Source organism: Chaetodon trifascialis, chromosome 13 (assembly GCF_039877785.1).
Source record: "Chaetodon trifascialis isolate fChaTrf1 chromosome 13, fChaTrf1.hap1, whole genome shotgun sequence".
In the NCBI taxonomy this organism is placed as follows: Eukaryota; Metazoa; Chordata; class Actinopteri; order Chaetodontiformes; family Chaetodontidae; genus Chaetodon; species Chaetodon trifascialis.
Window position 1 is genome coordinate 11,684,492 of NC_092068.1, and position 21,794 is coordinate 11,706,285.

Here is a 21,794-nt window from a genome sequence, read left to right on the forward strand (position 1 = left end):
CCAGCATATGATTAATTCATCATAATAACAACAGGAGGCATTTTTCTGCCTGCAAAATGAATGTTTTTAAGACTTCCAATTTACTAACGATGCTTTTGTACTTAAGACAGATCGGACATGCAGGGCTTTTACTTGTAATTTACTTGAGTATTTTTGGTTTCTTTTACCGAACGAATACTTTTTCAATCACTAATTTCAGAGAACATGCTTTTTAAATGTGGCCGTGGGTCCTTGTCAAAACTTTTTTTCAGCGGGTACACTCAGCAGTGCACTCCCGTTTCTGCATCTGAGCCCAGTTTCCAGTGAGTAGAGTGTCCTCAGTGCGCATGGCACAATGTAACACGGTTGCACTCAAGTGGAAATGTAAACCCTCTCTTATCTGTGGACGCATGGGGATAGTGCTTTTCCTCGGACAACCAAACAACGTCTGGTATTATCTGCTGTCCGTCAGTGGTGGGTACTGTAGTCTCCGGTTTATAGCGAGGAGTGATCTCGCCATATGCACTGATTGGATGCGCTGTGCCACTATAACGTCCTCGTGAACGCTGCAGCTCCACACTTGTCCACACCAAGCACGCCTGAGGATAGATTACTTTATTTGGGAACGCGAGTGGGGGTTTTCCTGCGACACACAGATCTGTAACTTGCAGAATTTCGAGCGTCAACGTGGAAACATTTTGGTGCAGCGGACCCAGAGGATACTACTACCACTGCTTGCATTCTCACAAAGAAGCGTTCGGCGCGTCCGGTTGGATTTAAGCTGCAGTCCACTTCACACCAACTGCACTGCCACAACTGTGAGAGAAAATGTATCTGTCATGACACTGTGCGCCTGCAGCTTTTCTCATGAACTCCTCCGTCGATCTGCAGACTTACATCCACAAGTGGAGCGTTTTTATGCATCTCAGCTACAGATAATATCACTTCACAACTACCATGGGACAACGTGGCGGGTTAACTAGAAGAAATGTTGCCCACAGAAGTGCAGTGAGAGCTCAGGACAGTGACTTCCAGAGGACACCTGCAGACGAGTGAATGCCGTCTCCGATGTGGAGCTTGTCGCTGTCCGACGCGCGAGTGGTGCTGAAATTTGGATGATGCCTGACCAGCGACTGCAAGGCTGCCGCTCCCTGCACCTCAACGAGGACAACGGCCGCTTCGTGCTGCTCGCCGTCCTCATCATACTGTACCTGCTGTGCGGCGCTGCGGTCTTCTCGGCCATAGAGAGGCCCTCGGAGCTGCGGGCACACGGCCGCTGGAACGGGACGCTCCTCAACTTCAGTGAGACCTTCAACATCAGCCTGCAGGACCTCAACTCCTTCCTGCGGGAGTACGAGGCTGCCATCGCCGCCGGGATCCGGGCTGATGCCCTGAGGCCACGATGGGATTTTACAGGGGCTTTTTATTTTGTTGGAACTGTGGTGTCGACTATAGGTGGGTGATGTATGCAGCATTCACTGATTTCCCTGACCTTTGCGTACAAACATTTGGTTGCAAGCATGCCGTCCTATTTGTTGAAAAACATATATTATTCCAAGAAAACCAAAGATAGCCAGGCGCATTAAACCTCATTAATAGAAAATAACCCCCAAAGAATCAGGTTTTAAGTAGGTGTGGGGCCTATTTGGAACCGCGTGTCCTCCAATAAGTTGGAGAATGGTCAATATTCATGTGGGTTCTGTTTGTTAAATAATGATAACATCACTGGTCTGGATGTCAAAAGGACTGGAGCTGCCATCCCAGTATGCTGCTTTCTTTCCACTGGCTTACATACAGAATAACAGATTAACATTTTTGTTTTTCCAGTCATGTGTTACATTTTGGCTGTGAGGGACTTTGGCAATGAGGGCGACATCTGACTCGCCTGCCAGGAATGGCACACTCATCCCTGGCTATAGGACAGCACCCATGGGTGCTGTTTTTATTTTTTTAATTTTTTCTTTTTTTTGCCACATTTCCATCCAAACCAACAGGAATGTCAATGAGAAGCCCCGTCTGCTCCCCCTCATTTTAACATTTACTTGTGCGATAGGTCAGAAAAGAGCAAGTGTCCCTCGCAGGGCACCCTGAGGGCCAGTGGTGTGGTGCACTGAATGGCTGATGGCTCACTAACACCCCTCTGCCCCTCCCTCGCTGGCAGCCAGAGAGGAGCTACGGCATACAGCGAGTGAGTGAGTGAGAATAGGTGAATGTAGAAATGAACACACTCCAGGTAATCATTTGAGCTGACAGCAGCTGTCTATCTCTGACCTTGCCCTCAAGACACAAAACATATACACTGTGATAGCCCCTGCACCTCCTGTTAATTGGAAACTGTGGCAAGGGGGGTGATAAGGAAAACTGATGGCTGCGTAAGGGTGCACAGGGAGAATGGAAACACACAAGCAGGGAACCTGTCAGGGCTTTACTTACTGTAGACCTGTCATGAGAGCTTTACTGGCTCCTCCACCTTTTGCTCTCAGATACACAAATGCAGAGCTCTCAGGGAGCCTGTGCACTCAGCTCACCCAGTCGCAGGAAGGGGAACCACAGCAGCTGTGTTTGTGTACACGTCTGTGGCAGGTTGAAATCCTTTGTGCTCCAGTTGTCATGCAGCAGTGCAGTCTTCCCCCGACGAGCAGATCATATAAACTGACTCAGCTGCTTGGGGGAAAACAGGGGAGAAGAGGGTGATGTCTAACAACAGTATTTGTCTTTTTCTTATGCTCGTATGGATTTCTGTTTTGATTTCCATCTCGCTTTGATCTCTCCTCCAGCCCCCACCCCTACGGCGTGCGCTCTACTTTTCCTGCATGCCTGGGAGCCGGTGATATAAAAGGGAATTTGGGGCCTCCCCACACAACTCTTTATCAGACTGGCATCCCTCTGCGCTCTCTAGACACTCCTCCCAAGCACTTCCAGCCTCTGCCTCTGCTGTGGCAGAGGCTTCAAATCAACAGTGACACTTTGCTCCCCTTGATGTGCCTCCATGATATCACTTTGAAGAATGAAAGAGGAGCCGTGGCCACTCGAGGGACTTGTTTACCTAGGCTTTTGGGCAGATTCACCGGTCATTAGTACTGCATCTAGTGTGTTGTTTCCCAATTTGAGGGAGTATTGCAAGACACACAGTATTGTCCAAACAAATGCAACAAAATCAGCTCTTTGACATTTATCTCCAATTCTTTACATCTTAACAACTTTTTTTTTTTTTTTTTGATAAAACCAATCTCAACACAGTAGCTACTCTGGGGCTTTTGATCAAGAACTCTTTGTCCATGTCGCCTTAAAAGACGACAAGGAAAGTTTACTCTTGACCTTGAATCTGGTAGTGGACAAAAGCACACTCACCACTCTCTTCTGGAGTTTTCAGTTGTGACACATGATCTTTCTTTGCAGTTGCCAGGTTGTCATGGAAATATCTCAGCTGGCAACAAACTAAGATCAAGGTCAAGGATGAGCTTTCAATCTTAACTTTTTAGTCCTGCTGTGGCTCTAGGGTGTGTCAATCTGTCCGGTGTCCGCTCAGTCGGTGCGTCTAAAATATCTCAACACCTACTGGATATGTTGCTACAACATTTAGCATGGTGTCCAAAGGATGAATCCTACTGACATAAGTAGGATTTTCACCCAATGTGGTCAAAGATTTTCAGTGAAATATTTAAAAATCTAATAAATGGATTATCATAAAAGTAATGTCCCCCAGAGGTGGACTCCTTAGACTTTGGTGATCATTGAATCACCAGCAGGTGACCAGTACTTTGGTTTAAGACCAATTACCTGCAAAACTAATGACATTGTTATTGGCCTCAGTTGCACTTTGTGTTTAGTGCTAATTAGCAAATGCTAGCAAGCTAACATGCTAGTGACCAAGGTGAAGGTATTGCCTGTTAACCACATGGATGGATAAGGAGAACTGGATATGGTTCCACTCCTCAGCCTTGCTGCCAAATTGTCTCAGGGGCCACTTGCAGTGCGACAACAACAAAAGACACTTATGCACATGTCTGTACAGTCAGCTGCACAACACAGAAGCAAAACCGAAAGCTCAAAAACCTTTTTAGCTTTTGCGATTGGTGAGCAATTTTCATACTAGTAGGTGGCTGACATCTCTGATTCCAGTGTGTAGTTCCTATAATACACCCATGGTTAAACATCAACAAGTTAGCATTGTCTTTGGGAGCGTGTCAGCTTGATGACATTAGCATCTAGTTCAAAGCATCGCTGTGTCTAAGTACAGTCTCACTGGGCTGCTAGCATGGCTGTGGACTCTCTGTCTTGTTTTTCATTTGTCTCGTCTTGTTGAAGTGCTGGATGCAAAAGTTTGTTTTTGTCAGCACCCAGCTCTTGGTTGTGTTGCCCTGTCCTACATTTTCAGACTGAGCTTTACTGTTTGCATGCTCATTAAAGAGGGCACAAGAGTCTGCTCGGTAAACAGAATTTCTATTAATACAAAACCTATTTATAAGCATGAAGGCTGATTGATAGCTGACGATTGCCAATTAGGACAGCTCTCTGAAGCCATTTTGGGGCCTTATTATAAGTTGCTGTAATGACATTTTGGAGAAATGCTTTGTCAGTTTTGAAGTGATCCAAGGGGGAACACTTGTTTGAGAATCAAGAGCACTTAGTGATGGCTGTATGATCTGAGACTTTTAACTTGTTGAGATTGAGTGGGAAAAGTCAGTTAGAGCAGTTTGTGGTTGGGCAGCTTTCCTCATAACATCCAGCTGCAGGTTTGGATTGTGTTCTGGGCGATTTATTTCTGGGGATGGACTCTGTCCTGCCTCTTCTTGCCCCTGGCAGCCACTGCTGCTTCTTGTTCCATCACACTCACATCCACCCACTCAGAGAAGTCACAAAGGCAGACAGCAAATAGGACAGTTTAACCAACAGCACAAAACAAATCCTCATGCAGTTTGTCCTTTAAATGAGGCCTGATTTAACCTCCATGCCATCCGCAACTTGCAAAATAAGGAGAAATGTCAGAGGCAGGCAGATTTAAAAGAAGATGACATCCTCCTAAACCCTGGCTGTGCAGAAATGTGCTGCAGCACGATGACAAGGCGCTCTTCCCTCAGGATACACTGGGACAGGCATCGTCACTCTTCCTAAACCATTGATTCCATGTTGAAATATGATATTTTAATCAAAGAGGCCTCATTAGGTTAGTAGCTGTAACGTATACTGTAATGTAAAATTATGTTGGCATGATAAGAGAGCTTTTAAAGCAACTTTATGGTATGTTCTAGGTGTAGTTTGTAGTGTTGCAGCTGCAGATTGCATTGGAATGGCCCACCGAATTTAGCTTAAATCTGCACTCTCAGTATTTCTATATCAGCATTGGATTAAATGATTGTTTATTATGTGAAAGGAGTCGTTCACAGTAGTGAATTATCTGCAGTCCCCCATCAACTCCACATTATATTACAATGCTAGCACTGTAGCCTCTTTCAGCACATTGTTTTGGTTTATCAGCCCGCCACTTGACACCACTCTCATTGATGTTTACTGACACAGCAGGGAGATCCCTCAGGAGAGGTGGAGACCAAAACAAAACTAAAAAGAGAGTAAACATATGGCTTAAATTTGACAGGTCATCTGAAAACACAATTCAGAATAAATGCTTATGTTGCTCTGTGTCTGCTGGATTTGTAAATCATAAACAGTTGACGAACAGATAAACAATATCAACTTTACACAGTGATATTATGTGCACTGTGCTCCTTACTCCTTCTGTATTTATCCAAAAAATGGATGATTGAAATTCTTTCAGCCTTTTTAAAACACCCGTTTTGTCTACTAGATGTGAACACCATCTATATTTCGCCAACTACTCATCATTCAAGCCACAACATATCTGTAGGTTTCTTTGTAGGTGGTGGAACGCCAATGTAGCCGCATAATGACCGTAAGTTACTTCATTTGGGCAAATGCGTTGACAAGAAACGCATATAGATGAGACATGTATTGATGACAATGACAGTTTCTGCCTGGTACATTTTGCAGTGAGGGATGTTTTGCGTTTGATTGTGTGAATGTTGTGGTTGCAGCTTATTTTGCTGTAACCAAGTGGCCAATAAAATCACTGAATCCTGCTTTGACTAACTGATGCATTATGAAGTATGCCCCATGAACATCAACATTATAAACATTACAGTAGAGCATTTGTTGCATGGCTGTATGTGCAGGAGTTGTTAGGTTCACCTTCTGTAACTGGAATAGATGGATGTCCAGTCAAATCTATATCAAATGGACTCAGCTTGTAGAAGTGAGTCTGTCAAACTGTGGCTTTATGTTTGACCTCAGCAACCTCATCAAGTTAATATATGAACCATTTTAACCTCAGAACACAGTGCAAGGATGTAAACTCCCTTCAAATGTGGCCAAAATCAGTCTCGTAGTGTCTGAGGTAGCGCTTTTGAGTTTGAAATATGGTCTGTTATAACGCTATAGGTCCTCTGTTGGGGCAGTCAGTTAACATTTTGTTGTAAAAGCCAAGACACGGTGCCAAAAAGCACAATTCTTCCAATTTTACAGAATTTCTGCTGCTGTGTCTGGGATATCAAGCATCTGTGCAAAATTTCATTTCATTTTATAGCTCCCAAACCGAGCAAATCAGTGTTACCTCACAGTAAGCGAAGATGTGTCATCGTGCCAAATTTAGTGAAAGTCAGCACCATGTAGTGTCTGAGGAATCGCTAGATGTTCAGCGGGGAAATGATAATGTTGTTAAACTCAAGAAAACTACAAGCTGGTTATGTCATGATCACAAAGAAATATTTAGGAAAAGACACATCCTGTACCACATTGTGTGCTTGACAGTTAAAAAAAATAAGGCCTCGTGGTTTAGTGGTATCTTCCTTGTCTTCATGTACCAATTTAAAAAGTGCTGATTTGGCAGTGGAGTCTCACTGAGGCACACTTGTGAGGTCTGCGTGACTATTACACGCCTGTCTGACCAGGGCCCATGTATCTGGGCTGAAACCACAAACCGAATTTGTTCTCTGTACTGCACTGTGTAATTCTCGTGTCTCTGAGGTTACAAGCCGGCGTCACCTCAGACTGGCAGAGCGTGCGTTTGGCATTTAAGCAGTTTGAAATGTCACATGATAGACAGCGTGGATTCCTGAAGGCAGGCTGTGTTTTTGCTTTGATGTCGTGTTCTTATTTAGATTAACCGCTCTGTGCTGCCTCGCTGGGACAAAACCATCTGTGTTGTTGTTACTGTTGGGGTATGTTATAAATTTGCTTTCAGGAGGTGGGTGGGAAAGGTTTGCAATCTGTGAAAGCAGATTCAGTGGTGCACGGCAATGTTTCAGACGTGTTGTTGCCTTCTGTCTCTCACTTCTGCACTGTTGCGAGACCATCCCAGACAGGGCTGACTCCTGTCTAACATCTCAAATGTAACATCTTTACTCCTCTGCTCATAACTACAGCAGGGCACTCATTTATTTGTCTTCATTCATTCAGTCATTTTGAGCTCTTGAACACTTTATACAGTGCGTTTCTGTGGGGCACTGTTGCAGTTGTGTTACGAAATAGAATCTGCTCATATCGCACAAGCAGCACATTACATAATGAGATGGAGCTCACACTTTGAAGCTGGTCAGCGTGACTCTATTCTTTACCTTGTCTCTGCTGCCGTCTTTTTTCCCCTCTGTTCTCTTTAGATCTCCTGGACCGCTGTGAAATCACAGACTCAGAGGAAATGTCACTGTTAAAAATGGAAAACAGAGGGCCTTCAGTCACATGAAAGGCACCAGGGGTCTCTTTAGATTGTGCGCAGTCCAGACGCTCAGCACAAACATTGTCCCTGGTGAGGACGTGCAGCCAAATTGCTGCATAGAAGGTTCATAAGACTGTGGCTAAATTAATCCAGTGGCTGTGTTTAATGCCGCACAAACCAATATTTTCATATTAAACCTGCATTGAAAGTATTTACACAAACACTGTCAACATGCTTATAACACCATAGGCTCCACCATACTCCACTGGTTATTGTAACCCACTTCATTGGAGTCACTCTTCCGCTCTGGCAAAACAGTCATTGCTGGCTGATTTAAAGCACTTCACTACCAGTGTGTCAGCACGGGAATGTCGCCACAGACACCAGGCTCAAAAGCTCCAGTGTACTGTGAAATACTGTGGTGATAGGCTTGATCAGCACTGTGTGAACTCGCAAGGCCTTCAATGTAACGGATGTTCATTTATATGTAAGTCCCACACTCCAGCTTTAACGCAGGGAAAAACACTGTGTGTAATGTGAAAGGAGTCATTCGTCTTTGAGCTCATTGTTTAGGTTCATGGCCCACAACTCAAGTATCTTATTACACTTGTCTCTCACAGCTCTCACCAACCCTGTCTCTACCTGCAGCATGAAGTCTTTTCATGGAAATCTATCCAATATTGACCACCATTACCATCCACTAAAGCCACATGCTGCTTGCATGGCTAAAAATCAAACAGTACATGATTTGATGCTGGCAAAATGGACACAAACTGGTACATGGTTGGATAATTCATCCATTTGAAAAGAAATAAAGGGCAAAAAATCCTATAATAATATGCTAACTTTCAGACTGACAATCACCCAACTCAGCAATCACATGTTTTAAAAGTCAACGGGAAAAAAAACTCTATTTTCCAGATAACACCACAGTTGCTTGACAAAAACATATTATCCCCTTCGATTCCTGACCCTCTCCAAGTTCCTCATCCTTACTCAGTGCTTCCTGGTGTGGAGTAGAAATGTTTCTGGTTTTGTGTGTGTGCAGGGCAAAACCTGCTGAGAAGCACAGGCTTCCATAAATCTTCATCTCAGTTAACTGCTGCTGTGCAGGATGGCTGTACACACCTCTGCGCTCTCTTACAGTGGGTCATAAATCCACCCTGACTCGCTACGGCGTGTGCTCGCCCATGTACAGTAACTCACAGACTCAGATCTTCATGGCCAAGTAATACCAAGATCATTTTAGAGGACACAGCAGATTTGCTGAGCCTCCGCCTCCTCAAACTGATTAGCATTTCACTGATTCTGCTCTTTGAACCTGCAAGGCAAAGAGAGGATAAACTCTGTGTGCTCTTTGCACTCTGCAGTCCTCTGACCTGCTTCCTCGCAGTGCTAATCTTGACAGCCATTTTAGATTTCATTATGGCGTTAATATTTTGATCATCACTTTCTCTGATAGCCCAATTTGCGCTGGTGCTGTTGTCAATGCTGACTTGCAGCTACATGAGCTTAAACTTTCCTGTAAGCAGAAAAGTCCCTCTCTTGAAACTTCTGGGTGGTTTCCAACCTTTGAAGCAGCAAAATCACACACTTGCAGAGGCAAAGTGTTGCCATGTTGCAGAAAGCCTGCATAGCAATTCCACTCTTGCACCAGCTGAACATTAAAATGCATCTTGGGGTCATGTATATAAATAGTTATCGGTGTTAATAAGCTAACAGCAAGTTGTTGAACAGCTTGATTTGGCAGCCATCCATTTGTGAAGGGACTGAGCAGAGAGAGAGGAGGACTAAGGAGGCAGCGGCCTAAACACAAACAACGTGCTGACCTTGCATTTGTAAGATAGTAGCATATTAAATTTCATAACTGAGATTAATCCTCTCCTGATCCTCCACATTCCTTCGAGCCTTGGTCAAAACTTTATAAACAGTGCAAACACAATTACACTGACACACACGAGAGACTTTGCAGAGCAGAGGCACACATGACTTTTGAGCATAACCTTGAATCTGGAAGATGGTTGGTCATTATTAGATTACAAGATGAACGAACTGACAGAGTACTATGTCATCCCCGGAGCTTCACATCATGGGCTGCATGCTAGTGGGAGTCATGGCCAGTGCATATTACACATCTGCGTTCAAGACAAATGACAAAACACAAGAGCTTGTTGAAAACTGGAAAGCAGATGCAGCACTGGCTGCTCATGTTAAAGCTTCCACATAAGAATCTGTTTTGATCAGAGGAACCAGCGCATTATTATATTTCAGTAAAAACCATGTGAGTTTCTTAGTGAACCCACACTGGCCTGACTGGAGCTTAAAGGTTTAGTAGTTCAAGTAGCACACCTGCTTCTCTTCCAGTCATAATTTTCATTTCATAATGAAAGAATTATCAAAAACACCAGGAACTCAAGTAGCTGAATGTGCTGAATGCATATATTTTGCCAGCACTCACAAATTTCTCAGCTGCCTCCAGGCTGGCAGCCTCTAGCACAGTCAGACAGTCTCAGACTCATAGTGGGCACATGCAGTTAATGGGAAGTAAAACATCATTTAATTGTGAGCCACAGAGCACTGCCTCTTCATTTCTCTGAGGCGGTGTGATTCATGTATGATCCGAGATCATTATTGCAGCTGTCAGTAACTTAGCGGTCCCTGACAGGAATCAAGTTTTTGCACAGCCTTAAATTTCAGGGACTTGTGCTTTCAGATCATCATTAATGAAGAACCGTTAAATCGAATGTCTACTGAACCTGAAGCATTTATTTCCTGCTGGCATCTAATTTGACTGTTTTCATGTGCTGCTTAAAAATCTGAAGCCGCTATGAAAGACACTGTATGAGCACTCTGTGTTATCTATTATGGTGAACATAGAGGCTTATCGCACTGATCTGAGGGTAATAGTGTTTCAAAAGCTCCACCTGGACAGGTGTATTTACTTTAGGAAATAATACAAGAGGGTTTTCATGTAGCTAAGCTTTTATTCAAATATTGACTGTGCATACAGTGTAAGATAATAAGACACACAAGGACACAGCCTTTAGATCATTCAGGGAGACACTATGAATCTGATAAGAGAATGGCTCCTCGGTGTCATGAAGGGACAAAACTGTTTGTAGATGAGGCCACATGAATCTTACCTTTAATTTTTCTTATTCAAGCCCTGACTTCCTAATCTATAACACTGCATAGCAGAGGAGTCCATGCATGTTGGAGTCTTTTCATTCATTTTAAAGTTCGGCAGAGATGAAAAACAGATGTTGGTGCAGATCCAAAGACAATGCAGCATGTTTTTTTTTGACGATAAATCAATACAGACAGCGGCAGAATCATCAATCCTCCTGGCTCTCTTTGCCAGTGAATTAACTACTGAGGTACAATTCGAAACACCAGAGTCGGTTCCGTTACAAAGGAGCCAAATGAACCACAAAATCAGAAAGGGAAGGTGTGCTAGCATGCATTTTATTGAACAGGTTGGTATTGCTTTATATATGTCACCTTGCTGTTTCAAACAAAGTGCACACATCTGAACAGTTCCTCTGGTAATTTACATCTGGAATATCCACCTGCTTTAATTTTGACCACCTCAGTCCATTATTAATTACTGTGCAGCCATGTGTAGCACCTGACACTCATTATCAATGCTTTGACATGCAGAACAGATAGCAGTAATGTATCGCTTGCACTGTGTGTGGGTGAGCTGAGTGCGAAATTCAATAATGCATATTTTTGCTTCAGGACCTCATAGAAATATTGCTGCACGTGAAGCCTCTGAGTGGTTTGTTAATATTACTATAGCCTGTGTTTAATTTGTTCATGCAGCGCACAGGTGCAGCAATATGGCTGCATTTCAAACTAAATTTGTCATGTACTGTACATGACCTATCATCTGATTTTTGTAAAGCTGGCAGCAACGTGTGAATGTTCCTATTATTATCCAGTCTGCCAGTAATCCTGGCAGCTCCTCAGCAGATGGTGGGGTGATGATGTCTCAGGTTTGGCCATGTTGCTGCTTCCTCAGCCCTCTGTCCTCTCTGCAGACCCCTGCCACGCCACCCCATGACTAATTATTTCCCGTTCGTCACAGAAACCCAGTCATCAGAGGGACGTGGCGTTTTCTGCTGCCGTCCTTATCAGGCCAATTTGAGAGTATTCCCACTAGTGGGGCACAGTTGGTTTGACTGGGGGCTTGTTTTTAGACTCTTTAATTGGGGACATTGGGAGGCAATAGGAGGCAGAGATTTGATTTTTGGTTTGCAAAGCAGTCACATAATGAATCCTTGGCTCCATTTTCAGGCCTTCTGGGAGATGTGTGGGGGGATTTTGTCCTTGATGACACACACTGACCTTCAGATTCAATGCGTGTCAGAGAGACAAGTGAAGGTAAATCACATGTCCTTCATTCAAACGCAGACAGGACTGTGAGTGCTTTTAGTTACCCTTTATTCTCATGTGGGTTTCCATTAGGAGCTTTGACCAGCTAGAAGTGGTTCTATCATGGATCTTTCCTGTATTGTGTACTCCTTTAGCTGTTGTCAGTCAGTTCTGACTGGCCTTATATTATCTCAGTTATCAGCTGAACTCAGTCACACTAAAAGCCGACTTACCTAACATGAGGTTGAAATGCGTATGGCTTTAGTCGGCCTTGTAAGGCTATTTTCCAGTAAGATGAATCAATGCACCTTTTTCAGGATACTTTGTTTCGTAAACGGTGTCAGTTGGACACAATATGCCACAAGCTTCAAGGTGACGTCTTTGATAACTACACTAACAGTAGTACTCTCTAACTCTAGTTCATTTTAGAAATGATTTGTGTAAACTGCTATTTTAAAGTTTAAGGCAGGTGATATTCTGTATTATTCTCATTGTCAACAAATCTCAACAAATGATCGTATTGCCTGTGTGGCCAAAACCTTATGTGACTTATTCCTCTGTGCTGTAGAGCTCCATTTGTTTTCCAAAAACACACTGATGAGCCACACAGCTGTGTCTTGTTTTGTCTGTTTCATTAAGAGTTTATTTTAATCACATATGCACTAAGTTGCTTATATACATATACGTCCAAAATCCACTCTCTCTTTGTAGTTCTGTTTTTGGTCTCCACCACCTCCTGAAGAAAATTTCTTTAGCTGCTAAATGCTCCACTACAGTCAGCGGCAAGTTGCAAACTGCCATTTGGTGAATTGTGATCAAAAATGGTGCAAGAGGAAGTGAGAATGAACAAAAACAGTGACAGTTGCAGCCAAAAAACAAAAACAAAACAATGCTGAAACACAGCTGAGAGGAATTGCAGAATTGGGTGATAATTCTCTGGATTTATTTTCCATTAACAGGATTCATTTGATCTATTAATTAGTCTAAAAATTTCGATTATAGCAGTTTTGAAGATCTGATGTCTTCTGTAAGAACTTGTGGGTTTGGGGCTGACTATCACAAACTGGACAGGAGAGCTGGAAAGTACTGAGAAACTGACTCAACTCAACAAACAAACTGTTATACAGTAGAACAGCACAATTAAGCATTTTTTCACCGTGGGAAATTTCACTCCAGCTGAGGAGAATTTGAACAGCACTTTACAGATTTAACGGCTGCTGTTAACTCCTTTGTGCTTCAGGCTCTTCAGATAATGAAATACCTGTTGAGTTTTGGAGGGTTGTACAGTTCTTACTCAGAGTGGTTGGTTGGTGTAAAATTTGATGATTGATTACTGCTTAGAGGCAAGTGGTCTCCTAAGTGTAGCGAATTAAAGGCACAACAGTCATGAAGTCCATCAATACTTCTATTGGCAGCCCTCTCAGTAATTTGTGTTATTTGTTTAGATGCTGACTTTACAACACAACTTAATGAGCCATTGTGATTTGTCATCAGACTATAATGAGAGCTGCTCCATCTGAATCTTGCCATCTCTGATTGCTGCTGAGCACATGTGATTTAAAGTTGATGAATGCTGACCTAAACACAGAAACCACTACAATCCAGTAACGATGTATTTTTATCTCCCCCCTTGATTTCATTTCCCCACAGTCTAATAACCATCAGAACATCTTCTTCTTCATCTCTTCAAACTGTCAAATAATAATTAATGGATAATAATGGCACCATTTCCATCACGTTCCTTCTGGTTGAATCTCTAGTGTGTAATTCTGTGTGCAAGCATCATAGGCCATTAGAGCATAATATCATTTTCTGTGTTGAGTTGAGCATACTTTATTTAATGTTAATGAATAAATATTCTCCCAGGGCTCTGATTTAATTGGATTAGCACACATATGATTCCCTGCCTTATCAAGTTCTGCTGAATGAAATGACTCATCCTGGCTGGGACGGCGTGGAGCGATTAGTGTGTTTGCCAGGGTCAGCAGGATCTTAGGTCAGGAATTGTGACTTCAGTCATCACAATTAAGAGTTTTTCTGTCTAAATGACAAAGTCTTTGTGAGTAAAGTCACCCAACATCTTTGGTTTCAGCTTGCCTGTCCTTTGGTTTCTATTATTGTTCTGTGTTGCCTAATGCATCTTGACACGGTAGTCTGGAGTAATGGCTCTGAAATGCTACACTGAATCGATGCCTGGTGCCTTTTCCTCTCTTAGGTAATTTACTTGGTAATGAGAGACGGTGCAGAAGACTGTCTCTGCTCCTACTGAGAAGATGTAATCTGTTTTCCCTATTATTCAGTTGGGTTAAAAAGACTTGGGATGCTAATTAATTAACTATGAAACACTGAAATAGGATTTCACTGAAGGGCTTAATTTGGGTAATCACTGCCCCTCACCTTCCTGTCACCCAACAGTGCTTCACTGTCTGTTACTGAACTTTGTCACTATCTTTGCCAGATAGTTCAGTGTCTGGTTTGATGTTAAAGTCTGCCTGTGCGTGCGCGAGGCCATGGAGTGTGCATACATGTGTGGTCACGCTTGGGTTACATTCCCTCTTGTCTCTATAAAACAATCTGTATCAATCAGTGTTGATCTAAATGACCTGGCATGTCAACAGCAACTCCACAGGAGAGTGCTTTTCAGTGCCAGAGATAAGGTCAAAAAAGCCATTTTGGGTATCATAAAGGAAGTATTGTCTAGATATTGATGTCATTTATTACCTGACAAGGATGGTTATAGATGGGTTAGAGGAAAAAGGGGGAAAAGCGCTGTCCTAATGCTGCGAGAAGACTGAAATGGAGGACGGCCATGATGGAAAAATCAATTAACCTTGGCCTGGAAGTGAACTGGTTGATCTTTCAGCACGATTTTATTTGTTGACAAATATATCATCTGCTATTCTGTGGATAAGGGACATGACATTGTGTGTGTGATTGTGTGTTAAAGTGTGTCTACATGTGCGTGTTCTCATTGGCCCTGGGAGAGGCGTAGGAGTGCTCGTATGTTTGCATGCTAACAACCATAAAATGTACACATGGAAGAGCAGACAACGTGCAGAAAAATCAAACAATAGTAAAGAGGCGTTCAGGTGTAACAGGCCTCCGTGAAGCCTCCACAACACACACGGTACAGTACTGTGTTTTCTACTAATTAGATGTTTTAGAATATGACTAATTGATTTTTTGTACTGATAAAATCTAATTATGCTATAAACCAGAATGGGTCCCTACAGGGAGAAGTCTGAAGGTATAACAGAACAATCATGTTACACAAAATTCAGCTTATTTTTTCTGACTTACTCTGAGGATTGCTGTCTTGATAATAATGGTCTGTTGCTGGTCCAGGCTGAAATATCTCAGCAACTATTAGATAGATTGCTGTGAAATGTTGCACAGACATTAATGGTCCCCAGAAGAAGAATCCAGCTGACTTTTCCTCCAGTGTCATCATGAGGTTTATATTTGTGGCATCTCAACAAGTATTGGATGCATCGCTGTGATTTTTAGTTTAGACATCCATGTCCCCCTCAGGAGGAATAAAACAAGTGGACTTTTCATCTAGCGCCATCATCAGGTCAAATTAAAATGGGTCCAGCACTTCGGTTTATGACCAAACTGTGATGGTGAATGTGGCAAACATTACACCTGCTACATCACAAGGTTATAAGAGTTTTGAATTTTCGATTTTTTATTTAGTTTAGTCTTAGTTTTTAGAGTGCTTTTGCATGATTTATTTTAGTTTCAGATTTTGGTTTTTCTATGTTTAGTTTTAGGTAGCTTTATGTAGCATGAAGGGGCGGCTTTGTATTGCAAAATGACAATAACTTCACCTTGATACCTTATTTCTAAAAACATAAACTCAAATGAATTTACATTCATTTTTATTTGATTTTAATTACTTTTGTAAACAGGCAAAATCATTTCTTTTTAGTTTACGTTTTTCTTGAAGGTTATGTTTATTAATTTTAGGTTTATGATAATTGTTTCACTGCTTATTTGCCTTTGGTTCCAGGTTTATATTACGAAGATAACCCTGCGACATCAGCATGTGTGCAGTGTCATTGTGAAGGTTTCAAAGTCTAAGCACTGTTTCTCAGAGCCACACACAGCCACACAATGAAGAATCATTTCACCTATTCAAGCATCTAAAAATCTTTCCTTTCCCTCTGCTATAGATTATCCACATTCATTCTCTTTGCCGCAAATATTCAGCTGAGTGATCTTTTCTTAATCGTTTTTACACCTCCTCTCTATGAAAGTGGCCGGCGGCCTTCTTGCAGTGGCAAAATATCATTTATAAAGTGATTTTGACCTTATAGAGAAAACAATACTATGCCCAAATACCAAAACACTCATCAGCTAATGTTAACATCAGAGCGGCAAAGTCAGAGCTGCACCTGTGACACTCCTCGAGTCTGAGAAGTGCTCCTTGAACATCCAGCTGAATCCATAAACATCCTCCCTTCTCCTCTCCTCTCCTCTCCTCTCCTCTCCTCTCCTCTCCTCTCCTCTCCTCTCATAACCCCTTCCTCAGCTTGAACACTTACTCTAATTGACTACGAAATCAGAAGATAGCAGGAAGCCAAACCGCACAGCCAAGAAAAAAATATATTCAGAAGGCTTACCTAAGCTTATTCCTGGCATCCTCCTCCCCTCAGTATAACTGCTGTGTCCTTGTTTTTACAGTCACACCAACAGCAGTAAACAGTATAGTAAATACTGTACTTAATGTAAACACAGCCTGTACTTACAGTATCAAGTGGCTTTACACAATGCAAAATGCTGTAAAAATATACAAATACACTGTAATGTTATCTTAATTTATGTGCTGTTTACATGATAACATTGGACACATTCAAATCTATGCATTCAGTAAAAGATGGCTTATATTTTATTGGTTTACAGCTAAAAGATGTAACGCTGCTTCCACATTAGTGCCATTAGCCACTTTTACATCCTCTTTGTCCATTTCTGTGATTTTGTGTACACTCATCTTCCAGGGAAAGCTTACAGTGTCTTATCAACTCAAATTATTATCTGTGCACTGTGCCCCACTCAGTCATTTATGTCACTTTTCATTAAAAGCACAAGTGTTTGGAAAAATGATTTAAGCCTCATTTAAAAACCTCATCTAGGTTTTGGTTTGCTTTCACGGATCGTTTCCCTCGTGTCTAGTCATAATTTCTTGTGGTGAAGCTGAAGACATCTTGTGGGTGAAATTCAGTTTTTTGCATCTGTCACGGAGACTAACTGCCTGACATTTCTCTTCTGTCTCTGCAGGTTTTGGGATGACAACACCTGTGACAGTGGCAGGCAAGGTGTTCCTGATCTTTTATGGGCTTCTGGGCTGTGCAGCCACCATCCTCTTCTTTAACCTCTTCCTGGAGCGCATCATCACGCTGCTGGCTGTGGTGATGAAGGCTGTGAGGGAGCGGCGAATCAGGAACAGTGGTCTGCTCCCACCAGGCATACGCCATGACTTCTCAGCCTACTCCCTTCCAGGCTGGAAACCCTCCGTGTACCATGTGATGCTGATCCTCGGCCTGTCAGCCATCACTATCTCCTGCTGTGCATCAGCCATGTACACCCCTGTGGAGGGTTGGGGATACTTAGATTCACTCTACTTCTGCTTCGTCACCTTCAGCACCATCGGCTTTGGTGACTTTGTCAGCAGCCAGGATGCGGCTTACGAATACCAAAGCCTTTACAGGGTGGCCAACTTCCTCTTCATGCTAACGGGTGTGTGCTGCATCTACTCGCTCTTCAATGTCATCTCTATTGTCATCAAGCAGGTGCTGAACTGGATGCTGGAGAAAATGAGCTGCTTGTTTTGCCAGCGCTGCAATAAAGCCAGCGCCCTCCTGGGCAGACGCAATGCCATCCGCCCGGGCACTAAGGGTCGCCAGAGCCGCTTTGTCCAGCCACCTGACTCAGATGGACCTTGTGATAGTGACACTGAGGGACGCCGACTATCAGGCGAGATGATCTCTATGAAAGACTTGGCGGCCTCCAACAAGGTGTCGCTGGCCATCATGCAGAAGCAGCTGTCCGAGTCGGCCAATGGATATCCCAGAACAGTCTGCGGCAGCTCACGCCATAATGGTTTCTCTGGCGGGGTTGGCGCCCTTGGTATCATGAACAACAGGCTGGCAGAGACGAGTAACTCCAGGTAGAAACAGCGAGACAGGACGACAAGTATTAGAGCTCTTTATTCTCATACTGTGTAGGAAACCCTGAGGTTGATCGCCATAGAAAAAAATACAAGGCATTTGAAACGGATTGCCAATGTAACTTGTTATGCATGATACATATGATTTTTTATTTTTTTGGGATACTTTTGGTTGGAATTGCAAGCCTGTGGTGACAATACAGGTAATGATGGTGATGGTTTTAGTGATGTTTTGATGAAGATGGCATGAAGAGAACGCATAAGTTCACCTGCAAGCGTGGGGAGCACCGATCACCCATTTCATTAACCTCAAACTCAACCCCAGAACAAATCACTGAAAGTCTTTTAAATATCAGTGTTAGTCTACAGAGGAATGAGCCGGCTATACACGCTCAATATATTAGACTTATACGACTGAAATGTCGTGCTGTAAAGGAGCCAAGGGAAGCATACAGTGTCTTGCCTGGGGGCCAGTTTATTTGAATGTACATATTGAATGCTGATATAAACAAGGCAAGTGTAATCACTGAAAGATATAGCACATACTGATCTATGCATTATACTTCTCATGCATCCTTTGCACCATTTCTAGACCTTCCATTGATTGCGCAAACCCCATTTTCTTTCTTGACGCAGGTCAAGTTTTACCCTCAGGTGACAGATTTCATTTCTGAGGGTGAGTGTGGGAAGTAGAGTTAGCTAAGCATGGCTGTGATGTAGCTGATCTTGGCTGTAGCGAGGGGCGTTTTTACAGAGCGCCACACTAACGGGCTACAAAGAGTAAAATTTTCCATAGCTCAAGATGGAGAAAAGTGCAGCGCTGAAGAATGAAAATCATTTCTCTTGAGAGAGGAACTGGCCTTCTTATCAGCTCAGAAAATGCTTCGGCGGCCAAAGACTTTGACTCGAAGGGTAAAAGAAGGCACCATCCAACTCTCCTCTTTTTCAAGCTTCCAGCTGTCTGCAAGGAAAACAAATGATAAAGGCTTGCTGTGTATTAATTACTCTTTTAATGCATAATGTAGACTTGTGTATTTGTGAAACAGAATAAATGAAAGTAGGTTTATGTTAGTTGGAAGTGACATATAAGAGAGTGGAAGGAGGTAGAGAAGCAGAAACATATGGATGTTTCTTAATCCCACAGGCACATTGTATTAAATGAGGCAGGTTGAAAGTAGCCGGGTCAATCTCAGATGCTGGAGTGGAAAATAAAACCCTAAAGGATTCTCTCACTTGCACTGATTTATTTTTTTTCCGTTTTCATCGAGGGAGACTCCTTTACCGATACAAGATCCTCTCTGTAAAACAAAGCATGATCCAAAAGCCAGCAGAGGTTGATTTCAGTGTAAATGTGTAGCAAAGGTTTAATGGATGGAGGGTGTCAGCAGAGGATACGATGCTACCCTGTCAGGCTGCACAATCGATGCCCTCAATGCCGGCAACTATCTCTTCCAAGGCATCTGTGATTTAAAACCGTGTGATGGTGTTTGATGTTTTCACAAACAGACAAGACAGAGGAGGAGACGTTGTTAGGTAAACTGTCCAGGAGACAGTGATGAAGGCAGAGGACTAGACAGAGGGGCTGTTAACAGCAGTAGCGGTTGAGGAAGTGGTGTTAATTGACTCCCTTCATATTCAAAATCATGCCCAATCCAAATCAATGGCCTCTTTTAGCCAAGGGCTCTACCTTTCCTGGCATCTATCTTCAACATCTAATATCCTCCCAGGTCGCTCACTTTTTTTCCTTGTCATCTCTGCATTCACTTCACACACACTGCACCAAAACCCCCCGCTTCCTTTTTCTTGCAGATCTCGGCTCTGTCCTCACGCTCATCACCTTTACACTGTGAATATGATGAGACATGCCATAAATGTGTGTGTGTGTGTGTGTGTGTGTGTGTGTGTGTGTGTGTGTGTGTGTGTGTGTATATATATATATATATATATATATATATATATATAACAATACGGTGTGAATTGGATCTTGATCTGTCCTTCGTTGATCTTCATCCTGTTTGTGCATAGATCTGAATAATTTCCTTTTCCACCCAGTCTCACCAAGAGGAATAGAGAAAATGACTCAGGTAGTTAAATCTTCAGGCTCATTTAGTTTTTCCTGCATGCCATTATGGTAAAGCCATACAAGATAGCTGTATATACAACACATATGAAACAGAGGACTCTTTCAAGTCTATTTTTCTACACATTGCTTTCAAATATCTACATGTGAGTGATTGAAGAAGTCTCACTGTTACATGTCTCTCACATAGTCAGTCAGCAGATTTACAAGATGCAGCAATCAGAACTTAGCTACCCTCCAGACACACAGATATGGGTTCCAAAATGGAAATGTTTTACAGATGTTAAAGAGCAATTTGACATTTTGGGAAACGTACATATTTGCGTACAAGTGTTTGATAAGAAGACTGATACTGAAGACTCTTTGACGCTTGTATAGATTTAACAAACAAGATATAAGATTAATTGCTAAACTTAAGAAATGCTAACAGTTTTCTTACATTTGGACAGAGTTGTGACTGTGTTTTCGGTCTTAATGCTAGGCAAAATTGACTGGGCCTGGGAACATTAACTTCCAGGAGTATCTGCTGGTTACCTTGCATCTGGTGTGAGCCAAGAAGAAGTCGGGCACATAATCAGCAGTCAAACAGTGAAATGTCAACTAGAGAGCTTTAGGGTCAGGCTCGATGTTTATCTTATCTCTCTTTTTACAGTCTTTATTCTATGCTAAGCTAACAGCTGCTGCCTCTAGTCTCCAAGTAATAAAATTCTTCCCACCTAGCGGAAGTTAAAGCTCATTAATTAACAAATTATTTGTCATTTGTTAAATTTGGATAAACCGGAGAGGGAAAGCAACTACTTTTGTGGCCAGCTAACAAAACCAGATATTGACTGTAGCTTCATATTTACCATACAAAGACTGGGATCAATCTTCTTGTCTAACTCTATGTAAGAAAGTGCATGTGGATGTGCAAAAATGTCAATTTTTTCCTTTAACAACACCCAACAGAGTGGCTCATGAGCATTGCCGATTTATGTTATTGCCCATGGCTGCTCATATTAAGTGAATACCACCAACTTGATGATTGTCACAATATCACTTTTATTGTGCTTGCTTTAATAATTACAGTGATGTTGGCTACTGTCTGTTGGACATAGATACAAACCGCTCTGCCACAAGTTATAGCAGGCTGCACCACACAAGCACACAGTCTTGAGAGGGCAGCATTTACATAGGGTTACACGTCGGTCACAGCATTGCTCACATGTAGGTAAGGCTGTCGGTTGTAGTAGAGTCTACAACCAACAGGCATACCTAAGCAAAAAATGGCTGTACAAATGAATGGCATAATTTGGTATCCATCACGCAGTATTTCAATACATACACACACATAAAGATGTAGTTTTATGTATTTATTTATTCATTAGTTTTTGATCAGCCTTCCTTTTGGGAGTTCGAGCCCTGGAGCACCTGCATGATCAGCATGCATGCTTATGAGCTGACTGTATGTTGGTGATGTG

At 42.5% G+C, this 21,794-nt stretch overlaps 1 protein-coding gene across 1 annotated transcript; it reads left to right on the forward strand.

Annotated features, from left to right (window-relative positions):
• The first annotated feature begins 622 nt into the window (after positions 1-622).
• Positions 623-20,159, forward strand: kcnk12 (potassium channel, subfamily K, member 12). Its single transcript, XM_070977838.1, has 2 exons — positions 623-1,434; positions 17,366-20,159. The coding sequence occupies exons 1-2, from the start codon at positions 1,095-1,097 to the stop codon at positions 18,256-18,258; spliced, it is 1,233 nt and encodes a 410-aa protein (XP_070833939.1). The 5' UTR covers positions 623-1,094; the 3' UTR covers positions 18,259-20,159.
• Positions 20,160-21,794: the final 1,635 nt, after the last annotated feature.

Excerpts from the sequence above, each read along its gene's own strand:
- kcnk12 (XM_070977838.1), top strand. The coding sequence starts at position 1,095 with ATGATGCCTGACCAGCGACTGCAAGGCTGCCGCTCCCTGCACCTCAAC. Across the intron at positions 1,435-17,365 it reads AACTGTGGTGTCGACTATAG|GTTTTGGGATGACAACACCT; the intron begins GTGGGTGATGTA and ends CTGTCTCTGCAG.